The 13,895-nt window shown below is 45.7% G+C and overlaps 1 protein-coding gene across 1 annotated transcript in view; it reads right to left on the bottom strand.

Moving 5' to 3' along the window:
• The window catches only part of RIC8B (RIC8 guanine nucleotide exchange factor B), a 508,522-nt gene that overhangs the window by 243,940 nt on the left and 250,687 nt on the right, over positions 1-13,895 (bottom strand). The window contains exon 6 of the mRNA XM_078673927.1: positions 6,703-6,798. Within this exon, the coding sequence (XP_078530053.1) occupies positions 6,703-6,798 (96 nt within the window). The remainder of the gene's footprint in view (positions 1-6,702; positions 6,799-13,895) is intronic.

The following is a 13,895-nucleotide window of genomic DNA, read 5'->3' as shown; positions in this document are numbered from 1 at the left end:
GAAGGCCATCAGGTCCGGGCGCCTTATTACCCAGACTCTCTTTTATAGCTGTTTTTACTTCGTAATCCAGAATCTGTAGGCCACCTGGTTGCCCTAAATCAGACAGAGGAGAAAACTCCTCAGGGGGGGCTGCATAGATTCTAGAAAAGTGGGTCTCCCATACTGCACTTGTTATATTACAGCTAATTTGGGTGAGCTTCTTTCCAATTTCCCTTGTTTTTCTAACAGCAGTCCAAAATGGGCCACTGCCACCCAAATTTGCACTGATCACCAAAGAGTCCCACTGTTCAGAAAGTAAATTAGCCTTCCTTTCGGATATTATAACTTTGTAGTTTTTCCTAGCAGATTGAACAGTAACTTTACACCTAGGTTTGGCAGAAAGTGCCTTTCTTAACTCTCTATTTGCCAAAGAGCAAGATGAATCAAACCACTTTGGCTCTTTGCCTTCCTTGGGTAATGGGACTGACAAAAGGGTTTTAATGGTTGAACACAAAACTTCGAAATTAGCAATTAATTTAACATGATTACCACTTGGGAACAAACAAGAATCAATCAAATTTGAATGCGACTTTTGTACACTGTCTAAAATGGCCCCACAATCAACTCCCCTCCATTTCAGGTGGAGGCCGTCGATTGACGGTGTGATGTCCCTAGCATCATTTAAATTCATAAAGATCGGGCTTGAAGCGAGATTTAAAATTACAACCAATGGATTATGATCACTAAATGCTGTTTGTACCACAGAAGTTTTAACTATACAGTCTGTTAACAGTCGTGACGTGAATACATAATCAATAGTAGAGCTACTATCCCTGCTAATAAATGTAGGAGCATAGGGAGTGTTGGAATTAAGCCCTACTCTCATAGCGTCAGCAAGGTCAAATTCAGTTAATATTTTAGACAATTCCAAACCCCTGCGTTCCGCTGAGTCTGGATAGATCTGATTTCCAGGTCCGTAGCATTCTGTGAGTTTCGCATTAAAGTCACGCCCTATTAGAATGCCTGACTCAATATCAGCAGATAAGAGACATTCCAGTTTACTTAAAACCTTTGCTAATGTCATAAAATTTTTATTCGGTACGCAATAAAAATCATTGTTATAAAAGTTAATTAAATAAACTATGGTCTTTGACTTTAGCTTATATTCAAGAATTTGAATATTGGGATTGTCAGGGTTAACACTCTGCAGGTTTCTAATTGTACCTCCTGCCAGAATCTTAATCCCAATGAATAGGCCATCCACTGCTCGGCCGAAACTGGGTTTAGATGATGTTAAACTAAAACAGTGATAGCCCTCTATGTACAGGTTCCCAACAGCCCATGTTTCTTGAAACAAAAGTCCACATTTGTAAAGCGCACAATCACCCGTAAGGGTCTCTAGGCGCTGGGGGGCCGTCGGGAAGATTAAGCGAGCTATTGCCCAGAGTCACATGGTGCTGGGCTAACCTGCCGCCGGAGCCGGGGATCGAACCGTGGTCCCCAGATTCCAGCGTCAGTCGCCCTGGCCGCGGCGCCACACCTCTCCCAAGAGAATATCTGCATCATTAATTATCTCAATCCATGCAGGGTCCAATAACTTAGATTCCAATCCTGCGACATTCCAGCTTAGAATGGATAAAAGTACATCGTTTACCAGGCCTACCCCCAGTACTCCCTGTTTTGTCATGAATTATATTAGCAATAACAGGCAGAATACTGTTGGTGAGCGTGGTTTCCACAGGACCATTTGGGTCCTGACAGTCTACAACTGGTACTGAGACATCAGGTGGACAGGTTTGTTTCTTTTATGCAAAATCTGAACCTAATTACTAATTATTCTAAGTCACATATCATATCCTGTGGCCCGGGCAAATTTAGTGGAAACGTTTTGACGACCGTTGACAACTTTTGGTATTTGGGATAAAATTGTAGTACATCAGGGTCATGGAATCCTCATCTTGCTCAGGCCAGTGTTACATTAAACAAAACCGCGGGTACAGTTTGCAACCTCATTAGCCCACAAGTTAGGGGGACTGGGTATCCACCTCTGATAGTTTATAAATCACAATGCATCAGCGCAGCCACCTACGGAGCTGGAGTCTTGGATTTCAGTAAATGCTGTTCTCTTCAGTCCGAGGAAAACCGATTCCTGCGACGGTTGCGGAGTTCACCGCCGTCCACTTCAAGTCTCATTACCCACTTTGAGTTAAACCAGGGTTTCATAGAGGATAAAATTCAGCGGACGCCACTTTTACTATGGGTTAGTATTTGGTTAAAACCAGCACTAAGCTCTGAAGCTCTGTAGGGACATCATATCTGAATGCCTGACGCTGGATAAAGCATGCTCAATACCCTGGCTGAGTTACATGCAGGATACTCTTGGTTCCCTTGGCATAGCCTGGTGATTTAATGAACTAAGTCAAATGCCTAAAAATGCAAAGACCGAGGTGAAAACCGTGCAAATATTAGGCTGGAACACCAGCTATCCAAACCTACGGTGTTGCATTTTTATAGTCTTTTATACACAGACGAACCTCCTTTGTATCGGTCTATGGACCTGTCAAGATGGGAGCGGTCACTTCTTTTCTGCTTCAGAGCAGGGCAATTTATTGGTCCCTATTTTTCAAACACTCTTTAGATCCAGCAGGGAATACAGTCTCCTCCTGCCCCTGTGATAATCATTCTGCACAATCTCTATTACACTTTATGTCCTTTTGCAAATTGCACAGTCTAGCACGAAAGCAGTTTTTGATTCCATTGTTACTGAGGCTAGGCCTCCGCCATTGCAGACCAGCCCTCTTTCATTTACAATCCCGGTGTTCACTCAAAATTGTTCTAACGGTCAGTGCCTTCTTGAAAGCAGCATTTCGGGTTAGACACTCAATGATGGGCTAGTCAGTTAGAATTTTATATGTATAGCGGCTTAGCATATGGCGGGGCAAACATGTTGGGTTCATTTTTGGAGGATAGTAGAAGCGCATGGCAGACCCTATTTGAAGTTGTTGTTCTCTCGCTATCCCCTACTAATGCTTTTGTAACTACACCTACTGCTCATAACATTGTAACGACTTCTGAATTCTGACTTTTACTAGCACTTTTCCGTTTATTTCAAGCACGGGTATTTGTTGTGACGATGTACCCTAAAGTCCCTGATGTACTTTTAATTGTTTTTAATGTATGATAATTTTTAAACTTTTATATGAGACTATAGTTATGTGCAATATTTCTATGTACTTTTATGGCCTATTCTTATTTAGACCGAATACAGTTATTGAATTGAATTGATTACTTTTGCGTTACTTTTTTAGTTACATCGACTACTCGGGGTGATATGCCTAGATATCACACCGTGGGTCCTGCAATACAGTTGTAATTAAGCACAGTTATTTTTGTTCCATACAAAAAGCAGGTCGACAGAACTTTTCAGTGGAAAAACCACAACATCGGTTCCTATGGAGAAAAAGAATGTTATTGGTTTGCAGGTAAGTAAATGACTTACAAGGTTGGGTGTCTGGGGTTAGAAGCAAGGTTCCTCAGGGTCCAAGGAAACACTCGAGTTGCATGACCAGCAGCATTAGGGTGGCCATGAGCAGAGTGCAGGGACCCCAAGTTTGCCAATGGGGCTATGGGTGCCTTCGGTTAGGGGCTGCTCACGAGAGGCCACTCGATGGAGGAACAAAGCTCCTGGGTTTAAGATCAGCACTGCAGGGGACAACAACCAGCACAGGAGCTGCACCACCAGCTGCGCGGGGTAGCCGGATGCAGTGTGCCAAGGAGACATCGGAGCACTGTTGATTCCAATTGAGATCACTGGTGCAGAAGAAGGGCTGCAGGCTCAGACAAGACGGTTTCCTGAGGGCAACCACCGGCAAGAGAGGTAAGTTGGTTTGTTGGAGGATGCCCGTTCACCGTTGGTTGTATCACCCAAGGCTGTGCGTTGTTGGTGCAGGGGTGTATTTAGGAGACCGGTTTTACTACCAGCTGCGGTCATGTTCGGGAGGACCCATCAGGTTGAGGCTGCAGGCATCGGGTAGAAGATCGAGGCAGGTCAGGGATCACCGGATCCCAGGTCAGGATCGTTGGGGAGACCTCGTGGAGTTGGGCCACTCGAACTCAGGCCATTGGCTACAGGTGCAGAGTGGTGCAAACCTCTGATTTGGCTGGATTCGGGATCTGTGTTGGAGTCTAGGGTTGAGCAAATCTAGTGCACACAGGAGACCGAGTCCTTTTGGTGAAGGCAGGGCAGGTCCTCTGGGTTCTGGATGGTGCTGGACATGCCAGGGATTTGCTGGTTACAGGTCAAAGTTGGGACGGACCGGTAGGACTAGGGCCAAAGCAATTGTTGTCCTCTTCTTCCTCGTTCAGCACAACTCTTCTGTCCTTCTTTTTGAATCTCATCATGCAAGATTTAGGGTCGCCCCCAAATAATACACTTAGGGGAGTTACAGGGGTGTGCGGATTGGGACCAATGGGTCCCTTCCTTGGGATGAGTACAGTCCCTATTATGCCACCCTCCATTGGCTGTGCCCCCACCTTCAAGATGGAGGGGACTGAGATGTGAGCTTCACCTCGCCTCCCCCAACTGAGGGGTGGGGTTGGCAAAGGTGGGCACACCTCTCATCCTAACTTGATTTTCCTGCTGATTCACCTGCCCAAAGTGGGGGTCAGAACCGGTGGGAGCCAGGTACTGGGGGCAGCAAAAAGCAGGGTCAGCTAATAAAAGCCAGTAGGCCTTTAAAGCTTCATCTTTGTGGAACCAGCCCATCCTGGGGGAGGAGGCATGACACCTCAACTCAGGATGAGCTTTGTTTCTGGACCCAGAGAGCGGAAGCCCTCTAGCCAGGGGTCTAGAAACCGGTCTGATGGTGGCAAATGTCGGACAGCTATTCAGGAACCACACTGAGGGCATTTTACAGTAGATCCCCCACTGGCATCGGTGTGGGTTTAATGTGCTGAGAAGTTTGCTACCAAACTTCTCAGGTTTCAGTAAAGTCATTATGGACCTGTGGAGTTCGTAATGACCAACTCCCAGACCATATAGTCTTCGTGGCTTTATTGCACTTACAATGCCCAAGAATGTACTTAGACACTGTAGTGGTATAGTGCTCATGCAACTGTACCCTCACCTGTAGTCTAGTACACCCTGCTAGAGGGGTGACTTGCCTAGGCCACTTCTCTGGACCAAAATACGCAGCCTGCAATGGCAGTGGGTGGGTATTAAGGTGCACGGTCTCTATGGGTGGCAAAATAGGTGATGCAGCCTTAGAGGCCTTATTTAGTCATAGTGCCCTTGGTACCCATGGTAAATTTTCAAGGTGCTTTCCTGTGGCCAGAGATGTGCCAAATGTGAGTACAAAGGTACAGTTTTGGGAAAGGACACAGCCCCTGGGAACCTGACTGGCAGGGACCCCGGGCACATGAAGTCAAAGTGAATCAAGTGTCAGGCAAAAAGTTGGGGGTAACCATGCAAAAAGGGACACTTTCCTACAGATAGGTGCCAACCCATAAACTAAATGATTTCACTTCCTCTACAAATGAAGGGGTAAAACTGTAGGTATGGAGCAAAGAAAGTCAATCCATAGTGACATTTGATTTGAGGGGTCGTCTAATGAGAATTGCTTTATTTCTTTCAGGAAGTTCTCTGACATAATTCAGTTATTTAAGGGAGTATATATCCTGTGGCAATGTTATTTTTCGATATAGTAATATGTCATCTGCATGCTGGTGCATTGCCCCAGTTTCGTCCACTAAGATTTTCGGTAGTTACAAGTATATATGAAATAACATGGACTCTAAAAGAGATACCTGAGGAACCCTGCAAGTGGTTATGGCCCGTTGACATTTCTTAAAGAAGGAAGAAAACCATCCAAGGATTTTAGCTTTGAAGCTCATGCAATGATCAAACACTGAGGCCAGCCACTCGTGGTTAAACACTGCTGATAAGTCCAGCAGGATGATTAGGCAGATATCACCACTGTCCAGCATCCGGTGAATGCCAGCCAGGATTTTAACTGTTTCAGTTTGGTATTGCAACCTATTCTAAAGCCGTATTGGTAATAGGTCAACAGCTTATGCTGTTCGATGAATATGGTTGACTGATCAGCTAACAAAGGTAGGTTAGTTACTGGTGTGTAATGTGAGAACCGATTTGGATCATCCTGGGGTTTCTTTAAATGAGTAGTGATTTGACCCATCGAAAGGAATTGCCAAAAGTGCCCTTCATTAAAGAAGCATTTATAAGTCGAAACCAGTTTGTAGAATAGGCAAAAGATATTTTTGAAGCTTGACAACTTAAAAAGGCATCTAATCAGAGACTGATCAGATGGCTGTTACTAGAAAAGTTGTTTTCAGATGCTAGCGGTAACAACACTGATACTCTCTCCACATTTCCTACATTGTTCAGTCAGCCAGTTTACAAACTGTTTATCAAACACGTCACAATTTGAGATTCAGCAGATGTTCCAATATGATCACGCCATTAGCTTGCATAGGAGCATTCTACGCACATTTGCATCCTATATCAGATTAATGTAGACATTTGATAACTTTTATTAACCCGGTCATTGAAACCTTTAATACCTAAGAGACTCAACACGGTGATGAGTAGTTTATGAAGACATAAAATTAAGCAAAGATTGAAACAATCAACAATGAATGCATACTGTTTAAGAAACAGAAGTCTGAAACAAGGCTAAACAATTTTGTAGGTGAATTCGAGATTACCTGAGCTTTTATAAACTTCCTGATGGTTCTGTGTGCTCGGGAGCACTCAGTCAGTAGACTCAGAACTGGCGTCAAACCTTCTACGTAACTGCATCCCTACAAAGGTAATAATGGATAAGATTACTCCAAGTGCCAGTGCTCGCATTGCAACTGGTTAAACTCTAAAGATCAGACAGAATTCCATGATTGAAAAAGTGCACTGGGTAAAGAGTTGTGTTTGATGTGAGCTAGCTCTTGGGCCTCTATAGTCTCAAGGCATCTGATGTGCTTCATGCAGCGATAAACATGCTTGTAATGAACATCCCTAAAAGAGATCCTCTGTTGTGTAATCAGCATCAGCCAAGGGGCCCGCTGCCCCACTTTTTTGAAGACATTAAGATGGTCTGTTAGGCTGAGCAAAGGTCAGACTGACAGACACTCTTTATGTTCAAGTCACTTAACCAGGTGCTATACATGCACTGAATGAGCAGGCGCCTGAATGCCTGAGCAAATTTTGCCTAACTGAAAATGTCACAACCCTGTGGGCGAGACTTCCTCAGCTTGGCAAAGCGTTTGGAGGTCCTTCCCTTCATGAGGAGGGGGTGCGTCACTGATAGACTCGGACCTGGGTGCTTCAGTCATAAGCTCTGAAGTGTCCAGGGCTGACTGACCATCACGGACGCTCATCATAGAGTGAGGTTGGGCCAGCAGACTCACTGACCCGATCTCACTCTGTGCCGAGTAAGGGACTGTCGCCTCCTCTCATTGGCTGACTCAAACAAGGTCAGCCAATGAGAGGAGGCAACAACCCAGTCCTCCAGGAATCCCTGAAGCTTCTCACCACCAAATGAGATCACTGCTGCGTCAGTAAAAAAAAAAATATATGTTTGGTGTGTGCATGTGTGTATGAATATTTGTGTAATTGAGCATGCATACTGTGAATGGGTGAGTGCGTATGTATGTCCATGTGACTTTGAGCATGTGTGCATGCTTATAATTGCATGGGTGTGATTGAGTGTGCATGTAGATGGGTGAGTGTATGCGTGGTCCCCCCCGCCTGCCAGCCCACCCAGGCCTGCCCAAATTACCAGCAGCCAATGTGTGTAGCAAGATCACATAGGTTAATCTGAGCCCCCGCTTGGAAATAATTGTAGCAAAGCACTGAGTTATGGTGCCTTAAAATTTGCATGTCTACATTACTGCCTTAATTCTGAGATGAAACCAACAACAAAGAGCTGTGGCGGAGGTGCTGGAGAAGCAGTGTTACTGAGGATAGATAACGTTACACCACAGTTTACTGTGGATCTTTTCCCATTATTTGACATTTGAATAGAATTTTGTAAGACTGAACTAAAATGTAAGGAATAAAACAATACTTGAACCAGCAACAGAACATATTTCTTAAACTGGAACCGTCATAGCCAACAAGCACTGAAACATAAATGTTTTGCAACTGCTGAATGCTTTAACCAAAATTAGCCGAACCTACCAATTGAATTCCAGTAAAAATGCATTTCAAGAATTCAAAGAAGAGGTATGTTTTCCTCTACGCACTAATTGGTCTGCTTTACCAGCAATTCTCTAAACATGTCATTTAAATGTTAAAATTATTTTTCAGCACTTTCTACATTTTTCATGAATATAAACTCAAATTTATGTTTGGATGCAATATGCACATGCAAATGATAGATTCTTTTTTGTTAACACAATTTTATTAAATTTTTTCTTTGCATTACAGTTAGCCAATATGGCAAAAACCAACAAGTGTGTGATTGTCGATAGCAAATTTCATGCTTCATTGATCGACTGCGGTTTTTTAGGTTTCGCCTATTACCATTCGCTTGCGAATGGAATAGGCGAAAATTCAAGGGCTTGATCGACTAGTGAAACCACTGCGGTTTCACTGCGGTTTCTTCACAGTGCATGTGAGGTCACGTGAACACAAAAGCGGGTCACGTGACCTCACAAGCACGAGCATCTCTCTAATCCGCCTGCCCCCACCAGGCTCTCCCGCCCCCATCCGGCTTCCCTCCGCGCATCTGCCTGCCACACTTCTCCCCTCGCACGCATTCCCGCCCCCCCACCAGGCAGCCCTAATGCAGTCAAACCAAGAGCTCACCATCAGGCGAATTTCATGCAGCATATGTCCCTTATTCACTTCCCCGGCTAAAGGCTTCCGCTGCCCCGCCCCCCGCCGTCACTTATTCACGGCCGTAGGCCGTGCCTCACTTCTCCCTGGTTCTGCTCCCCCCTCCCCCCCCACCCCAGTGCTGATTCCGTCACTTAATCACGGCCGCAGGCCGTGCCTCCCTTCTTCCCCGGCTCTGTTCCCCCCCCCCCCCCCCCCCCAGTGCTTGTTTTGTATTGCCTGCGTAGCAGACACGGAAGGCGTGCGCCATTTGCAGCCCAGACTGACTCGAGAAAGCTAGCAGCCGGCAAGGCAGGACGGATGCGTCCCAGCTGGACTGTCGATCTGCCACGAGCCCCTGCATGGCCCTATCCGCCCTCCACACCCCCCCTTCTTTTTTGGAGCCAGCCTGCAGATGTGGAGTGAGCTCCTGGAGTCTGCAACCTTAAGGCTGCACGCTTCCGTCCTACATTTAGGCTCCCTCGCTTCACCACTTTGTGCTACGGGCTCTGCCTGTGGACACGCAGCGTCGGATGCCTCTTCCCTCTTTCGCCTGCTCCAAAACATCATGTTAAAAAATTGTTTTTAAAAACCCACACCAGCAAAACACAGCAGTGGAACAGCATTCTGCTCCACAGGACCAGACACACATTCCTAGTGTGCCTGATATGTCTGCTTACCATGGCAGTTCAGGTTTGATTTGGCCTCGCCGAGAGCAGTTTAGCCGGAGCTGCATAGGCAGTATGAGAAGTGCACTGGATGAAAGCAGGGCTCTAGGGCTCTCGTGACTCAGAGGCGTGTGGCGCTCGCTGTCTAGGAAAACGCTTTTTGAGATTTTGCTAATCACGATATTCCTTTGAAATCCGCTGAAGCACGTGATGGCCGCTATTTTTAACAAATGTGCTGCTATAAAATAAATTGTGGCCTCTGGTGGTTTTTTCTTTTACTACTGTGTGATATTAGTTGTGTGCGCCATGGTTCAGGCACACAGCCGTCTCTTGCTGCATAAGTTGTGCACTGCACGGCAACCACGGCTTTAGCTGCCCTCATAGTCTCACATTTCCACCGGGATGTTAGGGCAGGCAGTTTTGCAAGAGGCATGCGGATACAGAACGTTCGCTGACACCGTGTCCACAGGAGCAGTATGGGCATTCACTGGCTCTGTCTGATCTGGGGCTTAAAGGGTAAAGCGCTTTAGGGATGCTGGTGGTGTAGGGGTACAGCATTACATGGCCATATGCTTTAGAACTGTCCCTGATAACGTGAAACAGGTGCAGGTTGTGGAAGCTTAACATGACATCATGGGCAGAGAACTTCGGACCCGGCCGGTAGGTACAGGAGGAGGCTACAGAGGCTCGGCGTTGCACAGAGTGCCATGGGACCATGGCGAGGCTGCAGAGACTCCGCTTTTCCCAGTTAAATGGGTAGAAAGCTTTATCTGTGCATGCAAGCTGTTAGGGGAGTAATTTGGTGCGTAATTTGTGAAATAATAAGTGCCGGGCCCAGACCTTTTTGCTCGTATGCTGCTACCAGCGATGCACAGTTGTGGTGCCGAAAATCAAAACTGCATGGTCATGATTTACCCTCATGCATATTGAATCCATCACAAGACACTCCATGCCCCTTAAACACACTCCTGCACGTTCTTTTCGCCCCTACTTTCTCCCTTTGTCACACTTTTTCTCTCTTTCTTTTGATCCCTTTAGCAGGGTGCGTGCTGTTCTAGCGAAGAGCAGTAGAGTTACTGCCGGGCACAGTGTTACATGGGCAACAAGCAGGCGCGCTACGTGTATAAAACTAGAACCACCATAGCTTCCAAGGTTTCAGATTGCTTATGGTGACATTTTCATAATTTCAGTGTACTCTTGAGTAACAATCCAATGATTTAGTGACACTTTCTCGTGAGCAAAACCAAGCAATGAAGACAGGAAAACATATAAGCCCTCAGGAGAGTAAGTATGAGGCACACATAGGTCACAGCCAGGCTGTATTATTTTAAAAAGACTTCAGCTTTCTCAACCCTATAAAAATGCTATAAAAATCATAAGCTGAGCAGTCTGCCCTGGTCCGGCACATTGCATGCTACCTGCCCAGCTCCGCAACTCGCACCAGATTACACCAGGAATAAGTCAATGCAATAGGTCTCGCATTTTCAAAATTTTGACCTATTGGTATTGTAAATTACAATGTCTTTTATCATTGCATGTTTGTTAAACACATATAAAACAAGCACAGGCGTTGCCAATAGGTTTCGCATTTGGAAAGTTGGAGCTATTGTTGTAAATGACATTTTATATTTATATATCGTTATTGGCATTGTCAATAACAATATATAAATATAAAATGTCATTTACAAAACCAATAGCTCCAACTTTCCAAATGCGAAACCTATTGGCAACGCCAGTGCTTGTTATGTAAGGGTTCAGTACTATCTGTGTATACAGTCACACAGTTATGTACATCTTTAACCAGTGACATAAAACTCATAAAAAGCGCATACCATAACTCAAAAAAGCAAATACGTGTTTTCAAAATGCTTATTTAAAGATCAATACATAATCCCTGCATTTTAGGGATGTATAGATCAATAATCATGAAAAGTACAGGTTACTCACAACTTCTAAGCCCCCCTTTTTGAAGACCAAAGAATTGTCAGCCCAAAATCTATTATTGCCGTTCAGCGCCAAGCCAGGCATTTCGCTAAACAGCTTCTATGTCCACATCCTCAAATCTCTGCCAAGAAGGTGACCAGGATCCCTTAGAAAAACAAGCATTGAAAATGCAATATGTCTCGCCTTTAATTAAGTTAAAGCCATTTGCTTTGCTAATGGTATTGTATAGCAAAGCAAATGGCGTTTAACTTAATTAAAGGCGAGACCTATTGCATCATGCTATGCAATATAAGTAGAACCTCCCACACACTTAGTGAACAATTCAGGCCCACCTAGAAGCACCCATTCTGAACCGTACACCTGTGGAGAATAGACCAAACTTGGTTGTGCAATTGCTTTTCCTATCAGCAGGGAAGTAGCTTGGAAGTAGATAGGGGTGGTGTGAGCTTAAGTTTATCCAACAATGGCGCTTGCCTACAATGTTAAAATACATTATACGACAAACAGGGCACATGGGAGGGTCTAAAGGAGCAATGGAAAGGGAGACAAATGCGGATTGGAGAGGTACTAAGTGAGAGAAAACATTATTTTGTAAAATAATCAACATTGCCTAAGTCTTTCAAAACAAGAAAAGGAAAAGCGTGTGTGATTTTGTTGTGTAGGTAAAACTTCCTGTTGAATTCCGACTGACACCTCGCCATACCCGACTCAAAGGGCATGTATCAATCAATCAATCAGGAGTTTGTTAAAGCGCGACTACTCACTCGTAAGGGTCTCAAGGCGCTAGGGGTGGGGGGGGGGGGGTGCAGGTTCCATTTCATCAAGGAGGGGGTCTGTCGAAGAGCCAGGTTTTGAGGTTTCTTGCGAAGATGGGGAGCGATGTTGTCTGTCTGAGGTGGAGCAGAAGGGCGTTCCATGCTTTGGCCGCGAGGAAGAAGGAGCGCCCTCCCGATCTGGTCTTTCTGGTGCGGGGGACCACGGCGTATGAGAGCTGGGCTGATCGTAGGGTCCTTTGTGGTGCGTGGAATTTGAGCCGGCTGTTCAGGTATGCTGGTCCGGTGCCGTGGAGGGCCTTATGTGCGTGGGTGAGCATCTTAAAGGTGATTCTCGCCTCGACGGGGAGCCAGTGGAGTGTGCACAGGTGCTGGGAGATGTGGCAGTGTTTTGGCAGGTTGAGGACCAGTCTTGCAGCGGCGTTCTGGATATTCTGTAGCTTGCGGATGAGGTTTTTGTTTATTCCGGCGTAGAGTGCGTTGCCGTAGTCGAGTCTGCTGGTGACCAGGGCGTGAGTGACTGTCTTTCGGTGTTCGAGGGGGATCCATTTGAAGGTCTTACGAAGGAGGCGGAGGGTGTGGAAGCAGGAAGATGAGACAGAGTTAATCTGGCGGTCCATTTTGAGCTCGGAGTCCAGGATGATTCCCAGGTTGCGTGCGTGGTCTGTGGGGGTTGGCGGGTTTCCGAGGGCGGTGGGCCACCAGGTGTCGCTCCAGGCGTCAGGGTTTGGGCCCATGATGAGTACTTCTGTTTTGTTGGTGTTTAGTTGTATGTTTCAAAAGACAGTGGCCCCAAACATTAACAACAAAATAACAATCAAAATAAATATAGAGCAAAATTGGAATCTATATTTTAAACTGTCCAGCCGGACACAGTTTAATAGTATAAATATTTGTATGTTACAAAAGAGATGAGATAACAATAGCCAAGCGGGACACAGCCTGTGTCCTACTATCACATATGACATACAAATAAGGCAAACAAAAGAAACAGGGCAGTCTGTAAGTGCTTTTAAATTTAAACAGACGATGGTAAAATACACTTTGCGTGATCTATTCAATGTAATAGCAAACAATCATTCCTGCGTCGTAGAGTCTGCGTATTAGGGTGCGGTGGGAGACTGTGTCGAACGCCGCTGATAGGTCTAGGAGGATGAGGGCTACTGTTTCTCCTTTGTCCAGAAGGGTGCGGATGTCGTCTGTTGCGGCGAGGAGGGCGGTTTCTATACTGTTTTCTGTGTGCGCAGCTTTCGACGAGGCGAAACCTAAAAAATGTGTGAAAACGAGTGAAGGAGCAGAGGAATAGAAAGGGAAAATGGGCAGAAATAAGGCACAAAAGAACAGAGGTGCAGAAAGGTGAAAGATAGAAAGGGTAGAAAAACGAGTGAAAACGAGTGAAGGAGCAGAGGGAGAGAAAGGGAAAATGGGCAGAAATAAGGCACAAAAGAGCAGAGATGCAGAAAGGTGCAGAAAGGTGAAAGATAGAAAGGGTAGAAAAACGAGTGAAGGAGCAGAGTGAGAGAAAGGAGACAGAGGTCTACTGGACCACCAGGGATGAGGCGCAGGGAAACCTGCGTGTGGAGGAGGGCCTCGATCACCAACACTCAAGAGTGCAGGGGCAGGGGCACCTCACTTAATGGTGGAGCTGCGAGGGTGGGAGAGCAATTTCACTGAAAATGAGTCAGTGGTCTTGCTCGCCTG

The sequence above is a fragment of the Lissotriton helveticus genome, chromosome 1_1, assembly GCF_964261635.1.
Source record: "Lissotriton helveticus chromosome 1_1, aLisHel1.1, whole genome shotgun sequence".
NCBI classification, from domain to species: Eukaryota; Metazoa; Chordata; class Amphibia; order Caudata; family Salamandridae; genus Lissotriton; species Lissotriton helveticus.
Note: the sequence above shows the minus strand (reverse complement) of the source record. Positions and strands in the feature narration are given on the sequence as shown.